The 18,548-nt window shown below is 37.6% G+C and overlaps 1 protein-coding gene across 9 annotated transcripts in view; it reads left to right on the top strand.

Moving 5' to 3' along the window:
• LOC137252096 (uncharacterized) overlaps positions 1-18,548 on the top strand; it is a 450,569-nt gene that overhangs the window by 50,556 nt on the left and 381,465 nt on the right. For all 9 annotated transcript variants that reach the window (XM_067787321.1, XM_067787324.1, XM_067787325.1 and 6 more), the window contains exons 3-4: positions 14,359-16,017; positions 16,092-16,612. In XM_067787321.1, coding sequence (XP_067643422.1) covers positions 14,359-16,017; positions 16,092-16,612 — 2,180 coding nt within the window. The remainder of the gene's footprint in view (positions 1-14,358; positions 16,018-16,091; positions 16,613-18,548) is intronic.

Raw genomic sequence — 18,548 nt, 5'->3', positions numbered from 1 at the left:
CTGTAGGCCAGGGACAATCAATAACTCCAGATCCCGAGTCATACCATCCAACAGAACTGGCAATGTTATAACACCTTTGACTGGTGTTTCGCTCCCATTCGCAGTTCTGATGTTTTGATCTCTTACTGGCAAAATTAAGTGCTCTTTTCCCTTTAACATTTTTTCGGCGTTTTTGCCTAAGCAACAAGCTCCTGTACCTGAGTCTAGTAGCGCTGACACCTCACAACCCCCTATCTCGGTTATGGCAAAGAACCTATTGTCCCCTTTCATTGTAACTACTGTTGCTACTATTTTGTTTTTTATTCTCCTAAAATTCTTTTTCTTTTCTCTCATTCTCCTTATCTTATCAAAATTCCTATTACTCTTCTTTCTATTATTACGCTTCGCTAACTCCTCACAAAATATACGCCCACGGGCTTCTTCGTACTTTAACTTTCGAACATGACGACTTTCTGTTTTCTCTGCTGGTTGCTTTTCTTTGCTCTGCTCACTTTGTTCTCCTACAATTCCCTCCTCTTCATGATCCTAACAAGTACCTTTTGATCTAGTTTATTTCCTTCCTTTCCGGGTGGTCCTTGCTCTGGACAGAGTGCCCGGACATCTCCGCCAGACCCCGGTTTCCCGCCTCAGGTTTGAACACACAGAAGGACGAGTCACTACCACATGCCAAACATTTCATAAGATGAAAGGAGGACTTACATTTACTCTCCTTTGCTGCTTCAGCCGGGTTCCTAACGTAATAGTCTACCGACATTCCACAAGCAAAGCACAACATGAGGTGGAATGGAGACGGACAAAAGGATTGGTTTGGAACACTACCAACACTCTTACTTTGAATATTGGACGAATCACGTACATTTGGATTATAGGATGGTGGAATGGGTTTTGACATGTCACGGGATGAGGCGGGATCAGGCTTCATACTGTTCGATCTTCGATCCCTATTGTAGGCTGCAACTTCCACTTCCCATCTGCCCCTGCATTCCACATCCTATCATTTACCTCCAGCTCACTAATCCTTTGAAACGGGCCCTATTCTCCCTCATGAGCTTTTCGGCGCGCTTGCACTCATGCTTTAGATCCGCCAGGGTTGTTAATTTTGTGGCAAAGGTTAGATTTGCCAAAAACGGCTTAAGATTGCCTTTAATTATCTTCACTAACTCGGGCTCTGGAATCCTAGCTCTTAAGCGGAAAGTGAGATCATGGAAGTCGGCATAGAATTCGTCGAAACTCTCTTGCGGGAGTTGTTCCCGCTCCATGATCTCGCGGATTACCTCATAGTCTGAGTCCGCCGATTTGAATTTGGCCAAAAGTTCCGATTTAAGGAGAGAGTAGTAGAAGCTTGGGTTATCCGCATTATCTTCCAAGACCTGCCAGTACCATTTGAGTGCCGAGCCTGTCACAAGACAGTGAAAATCTGCCAGAATCTGCTCGTAACTCAACTGGTACTGCAGTCTCATCCTCTCTACCCTAAACACGAAACTTTCGACCGTCATTCCCTTCAGCGAACAATCAAACTTAAGGTTCCACTTATGCTGGTCGATCCTCTTTCTGCCATAGTTGTCCCTGGCCCTGTCCTCGCGTTGTTGTGTGTTGCTGTTAGTTTCCCTATTGTAACTTCGCCCTGGTGTTCAAGTAGATGCTGGTTGGTGTGGCGCTGCTGTAGCGTGCAACGATGTCTCTACGTTTGCCACTCGGTTACTAACACGCGACACATCGGCCCTCATCTTCCGAAACTCATCCATTGCTTCCAACACGATTTGGTTTTGTTGCGATATTGTTTCCATTATGGCATTCAAATTCTCCATACGATCAGCTGTCGGTCTCTGTCTGGAGTCTGGTCTTCTTTCTTGCTCAGCATTTCCAGGTGGGTTACGCGGCAATGCTCCTCCGTATGCTCCCCCAGTCCCCAAATTCTGTGTTGGGTCAGACATATCTAGCATAGATAACTTGCGGGAAAAGCTTAGCGAATTATTGGCGTTGTCTACCTTGACAGTGTTCGTTAAAGCAAACTCTTTTCTTCGCTGTCCCCTAGGCTCCAAGTTACCAAAAATCCTAGCAGAACAACGGTTGAGGAAATCAGTCGGCAAGAAGTCTACTGGAATCTCTATACCTGTGTCTATCTGTGTGAATATAGATCCAACTACCTGGTTTTGGAGTGCCCTCGTAATGCTACGGGTGACTGGACCCTCTCTGTTGCAACTAAGAATCTCTAGTCCTGGCCTTGGTACTTCTTCTTGGTTTTTCCCCTTCTCCATGTACCACGCGGTGCGGTGTAGAAGAACGCAGTTAAAGAAATTAAAGAATAAAAAAAAAAACTGCGAAAACTAAAAATTCAATTACAACCTTTTGGTTTTAAACGAACCGCTCAACAAAAAGTATGAAATGAATTAAAAAAAAAAAAAAAAAAACAATGTTACAATCGAAACGATTGATTTCAGAAATTATCTCCAGAAATTTCACAAAAAAAAATTAAAAAAGGAAGAGAAATATATATTTATGTTGTATGTAAAAAAATAGGTGAAAAGATTTTCGGTAAAATCTTTCGTAAAAACAAAATTCAAAAATAAACGTATGAAAACCAGAGATTGAAAATAATTGTTAACAAATATTATTTTTTTTTTGTATTTCAATGAAAAAAAACTATAAAATGTAAAACAAAAAACTCTAAATCAACAAAAAAAGGTGATTTTTAAACTTTTTTTTTGTCTTTCAGCAACACAAACATTTTATTTTTGAACATAATAAAGTGAACAAGAGCTTATGAGTTAAGCTTTACAAGTAATAGTTTTTCAAGCGTTTCATCGCTTCATTCTTCGTTTCATCCTTCCATCCAAAATGAAATTCAAAGAAGAAAATGATCTTTTTACTGATACTTGCGTATCAGGGACACCAAGAATGAATAAGGCTAATTCAAATATAAAGCGAATATTTTGATAATAAGTAAAAATGTCTTCATATACCGCCAAACGTGTAATGAAGGCTTTCAAAATTGTCAATTTCAGCAGACATATTAGTAAGTCCGGAAACTTCTTGGTGAGGAACTACAGCTACTATATTGAGCCATCTCATCGAAAAAGATACTGAGTTTCGAGCTTTGGTGAGCGTTTATGAGCTCCTGGTCAACACAGAGGCATATTTTAGCAATTTTTTTAGCGCCCTGATGTATACAATACCCATAAATTTGATCCAGCCTAATATCATATTCGTCAAGAGTTTCCAATACCGTCGTTTTTATTTTGTCCCCAGTGTGTGGGTGTGACAATGATCTCATTCCGAGAGTTTTTACAACTACTGCTAATTTTGAATTTCAATATACTGTAGGTTAATTCCCAATATTGAGCGGTCAAGCCGAGTAGCGGCACCAATTTTAATTGACACAAATTTTTTTCCAACCACATTTTTGTTTCTATAGCACGATTACTTAATAACTACATTACATTATGGGAGTTGATTATATTCATACTAAGGGCTTTGAAGATGGGAACCACTATCTCCCTGAACCCTTCACTGTCCAATTGCGACTACGGTCGCCCATCTTTTGTTACAATTTTTATTAACGAATTCTTAAAGGATTCTGGTTGTATAGAGTATGAAATTTTAATTTTCTTTTTGGTGGTTCGCTATTTTCGAAATTAGAACTGAAACCGACTTTTTTCTTCCTCGATATATTGGAAAACGTATCTAATGGCATTGCTTCCACCAGCAGGGTAAGGGGCTTAGAATATACGCGCGGTAGGTATGCCTGTCGTAGGAGGCGACTAAAATACCAAATTGATTCAAGGGATTGTGTAGCGCAACCCTATCAAGGGGTTACCAGCGCAATATATAGCTTTTCCAACCCAATTGTCAACCTCACCTATCCGTGGCGAATCCTGTTTCATTAACAGTTGAGGCTCTGGCGACCCCAATTTCTTCATGGAACTAGAGGGTGGGGAGGACGGTATGGCCTGGAAGTTTTAATGTGGTCATATAAATCGTTCCCGAGATGGTCGGCCTAGTACCTTTTTATTTATTTATTTATTTATTTATTTATTAGTCTACAAATTTAACAAATAATCAGACTAAAGAAAGTATAGTATAAAAAATAAACAAAAGGCTTGGCAACTTAAATATATGATAATTACAAAAATATACTGTATACTTATGTATTAAATCATTCAAATGCAAAGACACACAGAGGTATAGGGGGTTACACCTTACATACTTAAGGTAGTAAGTATGTAGGTACTTTTTAATCCTGAAAATCGGATCGCATGTATCTAAATTTTTGCAGTGATTATTGAAATCATCACAAATACCACGAAGTGGGTCATGCATTTCAAAGTTCGTTCTGCATGTACTTATATGCAGTTGTTGAAAATATCTAGACGGTCTGACTGATTTAATGGAACTTTGTTACCGGAACGTACCGGATCTATGTATATCCGTCAAAGGACCATCAACATCGATAACACTTCCCAAAGCCTTCGGAGAGTGTCTTTATCGTTAATAAAACAACAACAACAACAATGGCATTGTTTGCTGCAACCCTATTCCTGCCCATAGTGTATTTGCACTATATGATATTTACCCAGCTTATATACGATTCAAATGTTTTTCTTAGAAAAATTGTCTATAATATTATTTTCGTTTGAGTTGTTCGAGTTTTTCAAAACAATAATCAGATAAAGAACGAAAATTTCAAACTTAGAGGTTTTTTTTTTTGTCTTTGAATTTTAGTTTTCAACGAATATCTGAATATTTGGCTTAACTTTCATGTTATTTTCAAAACCTTTTAAATTGTTAATAGATATTTCGATGTCTGATGAAAACACATAAAAAAATTCAGTATGAAATTTAGAAACATGTGTATGTATATAATATATATATGTATGGGTGTTGAAAAATTTACATATATATGTATAGGAGTAAGTGTGTGTGTATGTGTAAATTTTTCTTATAGGTATGGAAATTTCTTTGGGAGGTTCAGAATTCAGTATCCTCTGAAAATTTCGAATGCTTATATCTATTGGTGTTAGATCCGATTATTATGACTAAGTTGAAGGAATTTTATTAAAAAAAAATATATAGGGAAAATTCAGAAGAAAATCAAAACTACACATCCAACTTTTAAACTTCAAATCGGTGGTCTATAGTGTCCTAGGTACTAACTTATTAAAATAATGTAACAAAAGTTAACACGAGGGAAAAGCGGAAAAAGTACGATAAATTTCAAATTTGTTTTTTTTTTTTGTATTAACACCAAAATCTAATTTTATAATTCCCTTTCTCCAAAAGGTAAATTAAAAGTAAATTTTCCCCAATTTTAGCAATTTATTACTAGTACATTAAGATTCAAATAAAAAGCTTCAAAACGCGTATTCTTCTTCGAAATTTACGCTGATTTATGAATCGTTAAGTTAATGCAAAAATATATAAATTGAATGTATAGGTGTTAGTGGTTAGTGTGATTGGTGTTGACCTCGCGAAGGAAACATAATTTAGGTCGGTGTTGCTTTAGTCCATCAGCATTCTGTCCAAGGTCATGTCAGCTAATCCACCAGTCAATCCCTAGTGCGGCACATCACCGGTCGAAGTACTTACTCCAGCCGTGGCTGCCTAACTCCTCTAATCAATAAAACCCAAACTTACCCCCGGTGGTCAATAAATACAAACCTCACATGTAGGTGTTGCTGGAATACCCACACGGCAGCTTGAGCAGCTTTGCCCAAAAAAGTTGAAGTTGAAGAAAGGGAACTTCGAAGTCTAGCTAGCACTACCCCCCGTCTATCTAATTGTTACTTGGGTACAAATCGCTTCGCTGACTCGGAAAGTGATGCTACCCTCGTAACCCTAACCTGTCCGATAGAAGGAAAAATTATAGATACAAAATATTACTAAAAAGGTACGAAAAACAATAATAGAGCAAAGGTTAATTAAGTTCAAGATAGTAAGCTGTAATGTGAAGCTGGCGTTAATGTTTGGGTTATATTTTGAAAATTTGAAGAAAAAGACTGAAAGAAAATTTAGTAGGAAGAAATGTGAGAAAAATTAAAAGATGATCGGGCTATTGCGTTGGGCGCCATTGTAGTGTAACTGCTTTGTCCGGGGCAAGAAGGGTGGCGGGTTGGCATGCTGGTAGCCCGGGTGAGGCTCGTCGGCGTTGGGGCGCGGTTCTTGCCACCTTCCTCGACCCACAGTCACATAAACAAAATTATAACTATCATGCTTATTTGTGGAAAACAGGGACCAGAAAAGGGAGTCTAATGAAAGAAAAGGAAAGCAATAGAAAGAGGAAAGATAAAGCGGTAGCAGACCGGTCCGTATCAGGTGGAGTCATCCCACCCCTCTTGTTCATGTGACATGAACAACCTTGAACCCCACTTTGACTCCGATAACCGAGTGTGGTTCCCTTTTTCTGACATAGTCCGTTCGTGAAAGTCAGAGGTCGGGCCTAATTCATAGTCTGTCAGTCTAGTCGCAACACCTCGCTTATTCCTATTGTGCCGCAAGGGCAACACCCACACTAACACAAAGAGAAATCTAGACCTGCATCATTCTTATTACTATTCAACTATGGAATTTGAAATAAATCAAATTTTTTTCTAACTAAATTTATTTTTCACAATGTTTTAATCACTCTTATATGTGTAATTATTTCAACCTATGACTATGGGATTTTAAGCTATCTATTTCTACCCTGAACCAAAATATTAAATGTTAAAAATAGTTATGCATAAATAAGAAAAATAAACAAAAATCAAAGAAATATGAAACAATATATGAACTCGTTGAGGGAGGCATCCTTACTATCCTTTCAAACGAGGGATTAAGAAAGGCCCATGCTATTTGAATTAAAGTGAAACTAGAATTAAGAAATACAAAAAATTTAAACCTCTTAATAGAACACCCTTTTACCTATCTCTCCTGGTTTAATTTAGAAGTTTTGTGATCAACTAATGCGTATACGTATATTATGCCATGGGTGTTAACTCACAACGCTCATCTGCAGACGATGGTACCAAAGCTGGAGCGGCAGGCGGCTGTAAGTAAAAATTATAAAAAGAAATACAAAAAGAAAGGGAAAAATAAAAAATTAAAAGTGATTATGGTAAAAAAAAATAAAGAAGTGATAAATACTTAGTTCTACTGTAGAAACAGTGATTATGGTAAAAAAAGTAAAGAAGTGATAAATACTTAGTTCTACTGTAGAACCAGCAAGGAAAAATTAAAAGGTGTAGATTTGTGAGTGAATCGTAGTAGATCCTAGTGGTCTGCCACGTGGATTGCTAGTTTTTTTTTCTTGGGAGTGCCCCGAATCCTAAAAGAATCAATGGGATTCCTTTTTATTTTGAATATAGGATAAGAGGAATGTAAAAACCGGAATGTGAAAAAAGAAGAATGTAAAACACAAAATCAAAGAAAAGGAAACATCAAAAAAATATGCGAAAAGTGCATTAAAATTAAGGGCGATTAAAATTCAGTGCAATTGCATAGAAAATTATGTAAAAAAAATTTCATAAAAAAAGAAAAGGTGAGATTGAAATTGTAACTAAGCAAACATTTCAGTAAAATATAAATAATAAAAAAACGGTAATTGAGTCGTTGAAACTGGCGAACTTGGGTTGGTCGCCCCGTGCTGTATTGGTGATCTGGTCGTAATGTGATGAGCAGCGCGCTCTTCCTGTCAGCGGTCTCTGTGTAAGTCGCTTTCTCAGTCCACTTGTTTGCTTGTGGTGACGGCTGACACTTGCGCGGCGACTTTAGTGATATGATGTGTGGTGATACCCTCGTGATGTTGTGTGCTGTGATGTTATATTTGCGCTGTTCATGTGAGGTGATATGGTGACGTTGTGTCGTGTTGCCGTTTTGCGTCCTTGCTCAGACTGTTGTAATGATTGGTGGTAAGTGTTTGCGAATCCACCGCTGGTTGCTTGCGGCTACTTAAATGTATTTGTGCTTACCGTGTTTGTTGGTGTACTGTTGGTATTTGCTGATATTGTTTGTATGTTAATGAGGTGAAGCATATAAATGTATTGTTCGTTTTGTTGAGGTGGTTGGTGTGCGATGTGGCTTGTTGGTGTTATAACATTCAGTATACTGTATGTTTGTGAAAGGTGTGTGATGTTGCGGGGGTTGGTGAATGTTGCGCGATTTTGTGGTATGCTTGCTTGTGTAAAGCTGGTTCTTGCGCGATGTTACCAGTGTTTCTTACCAATGTTGTATAATGGATTTTGTTATGAGTCGCTGGTGTTTGTGTTAGGTGATTGTATGCTGCTGGTGTTGGGTTGCAGTGGCGTTTGTGGTCGTAGGTGTTGGGTGCCTGGCACCGGTGAGGATATGTGGAATTTGCCGTAGTGTTTGTGGTTGTATGTCTTGGGTGCCCCGCACCGGTGAGTGTACGTGGTGTTTACTGTGTGTTCTTGTGCCTTGTGTCGCGTTTATTTTTATGGTTATTTGGTTAGCTCGCCTAGCCGGCGGTGGTGATCCCTCCCGGATTCAGACACCGTTCCTGGTGGAGAAAAAGAAAAGGAGAATTTTAATATAGGGCATTTGAAAGGTCAAACGGGGATTGATTGTACAACTAATGTTTGGGGCTTGGCTAACTTAGGGTGGTTATATGGGACTTACCGGTGGTTGTGATGATGTATAGGTGGTGATGAGGTATAGGTGGTGATGACCGGGGATTGAGTCCCGTTTGGTTCCGGAACTTCAAAAACATGTTATACCACCGTTTCCCCTTTTCAGAAGCGGTAAATTGACTATTAATTTTTTAGGTACAATTCTCACTTCCACTTTCACTCGCGATGTAAGGCGTCCGTTCGACTCTAAGACTTTTGCTTCTTGCAAGTGAAAAACGGCATTTCCCTTCTTTTGTAGACTCTTGTATTCCTGTTGAGGCTCCCGTTTTCCTATCTAGCTTGCAGTCAAACCCATTATCTTACAAATCACTCAAAAATCCTGTCAGGCGTCAAACATGCTGGCTGCAGCATTTGGATCCATATTCAGACAAATACACACATAACGTGCAGTTGGTTTGCAGACCGTTGCATAGCTATTTGGAAAAGCAGTGGTGCGCGTGCGTGTAGGTGTACAGGGGGGTAGTTTCAAAAAGGCTGTCGTTACAAATTATTATAAGCCGGTGTTAAGCTCATTATTTCTTAAATATTAAGTTTCAAAATAAGTTTATTTATTTATTTATTTATTCAGTCTATGAACATATAGGTATTACAGACTGCCAATAATGGTAGATACAAAAAATATTAACACAAAGATAACAAAATATACATGTAAATATATAGTTTACAATAAATAATATGTTCTTATAACAAACAAATTAAAAACAATTAAATAGCTGACTTTAAAATATTTATAAAAACGTCCCTACACATAGAAAAATCAAGCTCAATAGAAGATGAAATCTTATTGAATTCGTTCAGGGCACGTGCAATTGGCGCTTTCCTTCCATAATTGGTTCTAATATTGATACCATAAAACGGGCAAACATTACGAAGATCCCTCCTTGGAACATTAAAATTTATTTCCACAAGAAGGTCAGCGCAGTTTACGTCTCCGTGGATAATGCCAAACAAGAAAGTCAAGGAGAGAATAGATCTCCTGGCTTCCAGGAATTTAAGATTCAAAAGAAGTAAACGAGCAGTATATGGATGGAGAGGGTATGTAAACCTTAATGACCGTAAAGCATACTTAAGAAAAACTTTTTGAACTCGCTCAAGCCTGTTGATTGATAATTGTTGAAAAGGTCTCCAAATGATGGTAGCATACTCAAGATGAGAACGCACGATTGAGGAGTAGAGTACTTTTAAAGTATACGGGTCAGAAAACTCCGAACTATTAAGCCGAATGAAGCCTAGCATAGCATAGGCCTTGGCAATGATGAAATCAATATGGTTCACGAACATAAATTTTGTATCAAATACAACCCCAAGATCTTTGATTTTTTCAACAGTCTGCAACGTACTGTTAGCGATACTAAACGAACTGTTGAGATTTGAACGAGATTTTGAGTAGGTTACGTGGAAGCATTTATTTATATTTAATGAAAGATGAGATCTAATGCACCAGGAGTAAAGTTTATCAATATCAGCTTGAAGATTAATCATATCGTTTGCGGAATTTACAACAGAGTAAACTTTGAGATCATCGGCGTACAACAGAAATCTAGCGTAAGAGAAGCATGAGCTAATGTCATTGATGAATAAGACAAAAAGTAATGGTCCCAAAATACTACCCTGTGGGACGCCCGATGTCATCAAAAAGGGATCTGATGATACCCCATCAATAGAGACGGCACACCATCTATTACTTAGATATGATTTTAGCCACTGCAAAAAGGTTGAATGAAAGCCAAGGCAGTACAGTTTGTGAATTAGAACATCATGCTATACTTTATCAAAAGCTTTGGAAAAGTCGGTGTAAATACAGTCGACCTGAAGACCAGATGAAAAGGCAGAGATACAATATTCACTGAACTCCACAAGATTGGAAACGGTAGAGCGACCAGAAACAAACCCATGCTGTCTCGGACAGATCAAGTGCTTCACTGAAAAATAAAGCTTTTCCTTGACAACGCACTCAAATAGCTTAGAAACGGTGGAAAGCTTTGAAATTGGCCTGTAATTACAGACATCAGTCTTACTGCCAGATTTATAAATAGGAGTTATCGAGGCGAATTTCCAAGCATCAATAAACTCACCAAAGCTAAGTGACAAATTGAACATGATCTCTAACGGGACAACTAGGGAAGTGCATCCTTTTAGCAAGGCAGCCGAGAGACCATCAATGTCAGCTTTAGTAGAGTTGCTCAGTTTCGAGATACCACTGAAGATATCTTCAAATGAAATTGACATTGAACCAAAATTTAGGGACGAAGAAATTTCAGACGAGAAGTCAGACGAGGGACTAGCATCATGATTAGCAAAATTAGAACTAAAAAATTCAGCAAACGCGTTGGCCACATTGTGGGGAGTGTTAGCAGCTCTGTCATTGTAGAAGACGGTGGCAGGCACCGAGGAGCGAGATTTCTTCGACTTAACGTAATTCCAGAATGCTTTCGGGTTAGACTTTATATTCGTCTCAAAGCTTGTAATGTAGTTTCTGTAAAGAAACTTCTCTAGACAGTTGAAATCCTTCACATAATGTTTATATTTGGTAAAAAATAACGGGTTTTTGGTTCTTTTAAACTTTTTGAAGAACTTGTTTCTTAAATTCTTCAACTTTTTTAACCTTGTTGTGTACCATGGCAACCTATATGGTTTCCTTTTCGCAACTGGTACATGCCTCGTACACAGATCAAAGAGAGCCGACTTAAATATTTCAAAGCAATGACCAACATCAGATATGGAAAGCAAATTTGCCCAGTCTATTTCAGCTAGATCCTGATCGAGTCTAGAAAAATCACACTTCGAAAAGTTAAATGAAAAATCATCAATTAAACAGCGAGCTCCAAACTCATAAAATTCGAGTTTAAGAATTAGAGCAGAATGGTGCATATCCGTCGGAGCCAATGGCGCATAGCACTCAGAAAGATTAGAATTTTTGTCACTAATAAAAATTAGATCTAATATTCTATCGAGCCTGTTTTTGAAACTATTGATTTGATGCAAATTTAGACTTAAGATATTATCTATAACGTATGACTCAAAAGAATTAGTAATATTATTAGGTAATAGGCCTGACGCAGAGTAACTATGAGACCAAGAAATATCACAAAGGTTAAAATCCCCTAAAACACATAAGTGATTATCTCCTAATTTATTTAAAAATAGGGACGATATATTGTTAACATGAGCTTTGTAAATTTCTTCCAAGCTGTTCGGCGGTATGTATGATGCAACCAGATATAGAGATCCAGACTGTGGAGAACCACGGGCATTGACGCAGATCTGGTCAAGGATGGTATCAGAATTATCTAACATAATAAGGGAGGCATTATACTTGCGTTGAACAGCGATTAGTACGCCACCCCCTCTTGAACGCCCAGTTTTAGTACAATCCCTGTCCTTACGAAAAACGACGAATAGCTTGGGATCGAAGAACTCAGCGTCGAAGAAATCCGAAGTAAGCCAGGATTCAACAATGACAAAAATATCGTACTCCAATTGGCAACTAAATGCTCTCAAAATGTGCGATTTAGTCCTGATACCAGAAGCATTTTGGAAATACACTTTAAGCTGTTTGTTAATTATGTTCTCATTACTGCTGGAAGCTAGTTGAACTGGAGTTGCTTTCCCACTTGAGGAAAAAAACCGAAAGGGCGAACATTCACACCAGCAGGCCACAAGTCTGGCGATAAAATTTTCTCATAAGCAGCATTAGTAACGCCAAGTTTAAAGTTGACTTTGGTTATTGAGTCAACGGGTGTATCTTTCTTAACGAGCCCTTTGCATGAAAAATTAGACCGATCAGCCTTCAGATGCCTTACCAGGTAGCTAATAATATCATTAGAAGAAACTGACGGCTAAAATGACGATAGATGAAGCCAAATCATTCCAACGACTCCCAACTCATTACTAGCATTCGAGCCAACGAAATTTGGCATACGACGCTTGAAAACTTCAGTGCTATCTTTCAGCGCAGAAGGGAATAAAGATGCAGGCGTAGAAATAGATGTAGATGTGAACGTAGAAGTAGATGATGATAAGCCAGGTGCAGAAGTTGTAATCGAACCGACAGTGCTAGGCTGCTTACGACGTTTGTATGTTTGTTTGGTATTAACATTGTTTTTATTACCAGCGCCATCCATACAGGTAACATTAGAGTTATTAGCTTGTGATTTAAGAACCGAAGCAAACGATCTACCACTATTAGCAGAATTGTTAACAGAGTTATTCTTATAGGTTTGAGACACAGCTGTGGTGGTAGCATTGTTAATAGCTATTGGTACTGAAGAATTATTTTTGTTGTTTTCAACGTTCATAGCACTATTTTTAACAGTATAACAAGCATCAACATTGGTAGCCATAGCACACGTATTAGCAACTGCTGTATGTTTAGAAGCAGCAGGCAAAGCAGAAAGAATAACTACTTTTTCACTTGTCGTGTGTGACGATGGGGAAGTACCATTAGAATGAGCAGCACCAATTATACCCACATTCGAACGAACATTGGAAACAGCAGCAATGCATGACTCAGAGGAAGAGCGAGAGCGACAGGTAGCCAGCGGCAAGTTACAGAGCGCATTCTGCATAGAGCTTAACTTAACTTGCAGGTCGCTGACTTGTCGACGTAAACGATTACCTTCGTCTATTGATGTTTTAAGCAGACGTAAAATCTTCTCTTCATTGCCTTTTAGCACAGCAATATCACACACTAACGACTTCAATGTTTTTTCTATATTGCACAAATTATTGTGATTGTTTTTGTTTTGCATATCTTCATTGAGTGAACCAGCAGGCAGCAAGGGCAGGTCATTTACAATACTCGATGACGCTTTATTAGATGATGATTTAAGAGAGGCGGGCGGCGATCGAATCGACCCACGACGCTCACACGCACAAGCTTTACAGTAAAAAGCACTATTAGACTCTCTTAAAAATTCTAAGTCAGTCTCCAAAACACCCACACAGGGAAGATGAAAAAGTACCGAACACTTAGCACATTGAACCTTAGGTTGAGTGCGCTCAACTCTAAGACCACAAATACAAGGCATTACAGTAAAACAAGCAACAAAAGCGATTAACTATGTCACAGTACATATAGCAACAAATGCAATTAATTATGTCACAGTACATATAGCAAATACAAAATCGTTGATGAGCGATTAAAAAACACGTCCGGTCAGTACGACTGTTTTAAAACAATAATGAAGGAAAATACTGGTATTATTGTTAAAAAATGGTTGGGCACTCGATATACGAAAAATATGGCACAAAGCGCCCACGCTTTTTTCACGATAAATTTTTAAATTTATTCTGAAAATTTTTTTATACTTTTTAGCTCCATATTATTTAAAAGCGTGTTTTTAGTTTTTTTAAACAATGTATATTTATTTGGTTGTAACTTTCCTTTGCGCACCTAGCGTAGAGAGTTACAAACAAACTTACATACAAGTGAAGCTAATATGAGCGTGTTAAAATAGAAGCGTTGTTTTTTAGAAACAACCCGATGACGCATAATGAAACTTTAATTCAGCGATTTGTCGATATCAGTGCACGGATTTTGAAAAAATTGCGGTAGTGCATACCACTAAATATTTAGTGGTATTGAAAAAAAAAACCTAAATGCTATTAGTTTCTATATACCCAAATAAATGTTTCTCAAAATTCAGCTATCAGCTGTTATATTTTTTTTTGTCATATATTTAACATTTGTATATATTTACATATATGTACTTATCTTTATCCATTTCCATAGATGCTCAATACAACAAAATACACCGTTACACTACCACAAATGCGATCCATTCCACCCATACAATTGAAACATCAAGATGCCGAAACAAAAGAGATGTTTGAAATGTATAAGCCTGACAGCAGTTTTGAGAATAATTCTAATGAAACCGAAGGGATAGTTCCAGAAAATAATTGTCCTTCCAAAGGAGGAAACGCCCCAAAGCCCCAAAGGGATAGATCTGCCTCTAAACTCAAAACCACTTCGGTAACTACTGAATTAGAGTCACCTTCACCAATAGAAACCACGAATAAGCATCAAGTCGTCGAAATTAATGAAACTAATATTTGGAAACCCCATGAAAAAGAAATCAACAAGTTTTGGAATTCGGAAATGACTACAAGTCACACAATGATGCAAACACATGAATGCCCAAGAAAATCCATTTTAGACTTACTACGTGAAGGTGTGTCTGAAGGAAGTAGCCCACAAAAAAATAACGAGGTTAATGACAAAGCTTTGCAGTCATCAAGAAATTTCGAACGTCATAGTTTAAATTGTCCAAATGAAAATAAGATATTTGCATCATTACGTCAAATTTATCCAAATAAAGAGCTAGCTAGCTTGTGGGATTTGTTTGTAAAATGTAATGGGGATATTGACTGGACAGTCGATCTTCTTTTAAGAGAAGAGGAACTAATGACTGCCCCAAGTAGTCAGTGTTTTGAAATGATACCTGAAATTGTAGATGACTTTCGTTGTAGTTGTTGTAGTCAGCGAAATGTTGCAGACGCAAGCAATTGTACAGAAATTATTCCAACACCTGTTGTAACTTCGCTTCGAATTGGAATAAAACCTCAAAGACAGCGTTCTCGAGCGATGCGCATTAATCAGCGGTCGAATACGGGATTACGGGAAATAACAGAATTAATTGCGAACCGGTTTGTACTCGATGGCGAGCAATTTTCACCGCATGTTCGTAAACTGCGCGAAATCCGCGAAAAGTTAAGAGATCCACCTGAAAAGTTGTGTACAAATACTGAGACTCAAACTGATCCGATTAATGATGTCGACCCAATTGACGATAACGCCGATGGGGAACTGAACGAAATAATAGAAGTTAATTTAGGAGATGATTTAGTCAAGCAACTGAAAAATTTATTTCAAGATGAAATGACATCATTAGTTGAAAGGTTACCTGACAATCCACTTGTGAACGTATTCATGCCACGATCATTGGCGAAAGACCTATATATGCTCTGGGTTGAATCTGCGTACAATCAGCTTGAAGAACAGAGACAGAAGACATCGCGGGAAGATGCGGATTTTGCACGTCTCTTAAAAAATCCAAAGTATGAAAATTATAAAGAATCGCCTGGTAATATAGAAGAACTGCTTGATATGGAATTAGCATGGAAAATTTACAAAAATGATCACGAAAGTGAAATTCAGAGAGCTATAAATACCCAGCAGCTCTATCGCCCAAATGATCTGGCAGAGCATCTCACCCAATTAAAATTATGTGAAAATTTTCCAAACATTCCACGGGAAACGCTTATTGAAATTTTATCAGCTCATGCCAATAACTATGACGAAACCGTAAGAGTTTTAAAAATTATGACGCAGCCCGTAGAAGATCTACAGCAAGAACTTTTGGATTGTACCTTAAAAGAGCGAGAAATGGTAAATTACAATGCACCTACTTCTGTATATTTTATTTATTTTGTTTTTCTGTAATTTTTAATTTACATCCATAGTATGAGGAGCAACTACTAAATACTAATATAATCAGATTTAGTGACGATCGCACATCAAGAGCTCCGCTTCAGCCAGACGATGCGAAACGTAAGGCGCTGCACGATTTTGAGGAAATGCGAAATTTAGCAGCTCATCATTGCCAACTCAAAGCTGAATGTTATCAAAAAGCAAAAGAAGCGATACAAAAAGGAAACAGCGCCGTTGCAGTTTATTATTCACAAGTGGCTAACTTGCACAAAATGAAATTAGATATGTATAACCATCGGGCAGCCAATTGTATTATGGATGTACATAAATATACACAAAACAATCCTGAGCTTTTGGATTTGCACTACTTACATGTGATGGAAGCAATTGGATGTTTGGATCTATTTTTAGATCGACATATCACAGGCCTGCGTGCTGCCTCTCGTACTTACAAACATATTTTCATTATCACAGGGCGTGGCCTTCACAGCACTGGTGGAGTGTCTACAATTAAAAATAAGGTTAAAACTCGTTTAAAAGAACGTAATCTTCGGTAAGTGATACAATAAACTATGAATATGCCACACCGTCTCTCAGCAGCCAGCGATCGAAAACCGGATGTATTTCCAGTAAAATTTTAGTGATTTTGACTGTAACTAGTTCTGATTGTTATGGATCGCAAAGTTCGCAAATAATTTTTTATACACAGCGTGTACTTGTACACAAGGGTATTATAACTTTGATTGGATAACAGTAGTACGTAATGGCATAAAGGAATCGAGTCACATATAGACTTCCTTATACCAAAATTATCAGCAACTTAAAATATTTTGGTTGAACCATGTCCGGCCGACAGTTAATACGATAACTTGAGTCAAAGTTGAGATAGCGTTACGAAATTTTGTATACTGACTTTTTTGAGCAAATGGGTGAAATTGAACGATAACCACACCCCGCTTTTCGATACAGAAAATGGGAAAAATGCGATAATTCATTTCCAAATATCGATAAAATGGTGCAACTTGTGCCCCTATTACGGTTTACAACTCAACTCTATTTCATTTGAAATTTTGCAATTTGGTCTTACGGATTACAAATCAACTTGTCAAAAACAATGTCGGTTGAAGTTGCCTAGTCTAACAACTTTTTGTCGCATTACCGTTTACAACCTTGTGTTGGTGTAGTTGTCAAATACATCAAAATCCGACAACTGATTATTAGCAGTTGTCTTAGAAAATTTTGCAGTTGTTTGGAAAAAAGGTAAAAGCCCAGGCAAAGTTGACGTATCCATATCCATAAAAAACAGCTGATCCAACCAACCTTATGGAAATCAATGTAATTGGTCAATGGTGCTATACCATAACGCCATAGCCATAACCATACCATCATAGCCAACCAATTGGTTTTTGGTTTTTCGCCATATCCATAACCTAGATATATTTGAGTTGGTGAATTTATTACATTTTGTATATTTTATTTATTGTTTTGGATACGTTTTGACTAAGGGACTTATTATTTGTGTAATGTTTGTGTATTGTTTGCGTTTTCATAATTTTTATGAAAATTTCACGATTTTGAGGTTAAGGCACCAATAACTGATGGCAATTCATATGGATAAGTAAAAATATGTTTATGCCTATGGCGTTATGACTATGTCAACTTTGTCAGACCCTTAACGTTTTACAAGACGGCTCACCACTTAATTAAAAAAAAAAATGTCAAAGGTGGTATCAAAAGACGCGCTTCGACCTCCGTTTTAAGAATCCGAAAGCGAAAATTTAAATATTTATTTCTGTCAAAAGATATAAGCAAAAACTCGGTTCAAATTTTTATGTGATTGTTGTATTTTGTCAGATTTGTTGTACACACACACACTATAAAGGATCCATCTTTGGATCCTGCAGAAGCGTTCTGCACGCACTCACCCGGCTGCCAAGCACACACACTCACCCTTAAATTTTTCTTACTTTAATTTTTCCTTACTTCCTTAGTTCAGTAAAAACAGTTTTTAGTTTCTGTATTCTTCTCTATTTAAACTTTATTTATAAACGTACACTCTTTAGTTCCTTCTTTATAATGTTTGTAGCACTTTCCTTTTATATTTCCTCACCCATCTTTATTTTACATTTTAGTCCCTTTTACCACTTCTACGTTTTTCTTTATTTTGTGCTATCCAGCTGCCGGTTCACTTGAAACTAAAAACTTCCGCTAACGCAACTCTGTAGCTCAGCAGTTTTTCTTTACGTTGCTTAGCAACGAAATTACTGATGGCGTCAAAAATAAAATCATGGCGTCGAACAACGGCAGTTTCAACCAATCAGAAACTCTCCAAATTGCTCGACTCTAACAATTTTAGTGATGCCAAGTGCATCTGATGTATGGTTGCATCTTGCACATTTCTAAAGAGGGTTGCCATCTACAATTTATTTTAATACATTTTACTGTGGCACTACATCTTCCCCCTTTAGAAAAGAAGAATTTGGGGAGAT

The sequence above is a fragment of the Eurosta solidaginis genome, chromosome 5, assembly GCF_040869045.1.
Source record: "Eurosta solidaginis isolate ZX-2024a chromosome 5, ASM4086904v1, whole genome shotgun sequence".
NCBI classification, from domain to species: Eukaryota; Metazoa; Arthropoda; class Insecta; order Diptera; family Tephritidae; genus Eurosta; species Eurosta solidaginis.
Note: the sequence above shows the minus strand (reverse complement) of the source record. Positions and strands in the feature narration are given on the sequence as shown.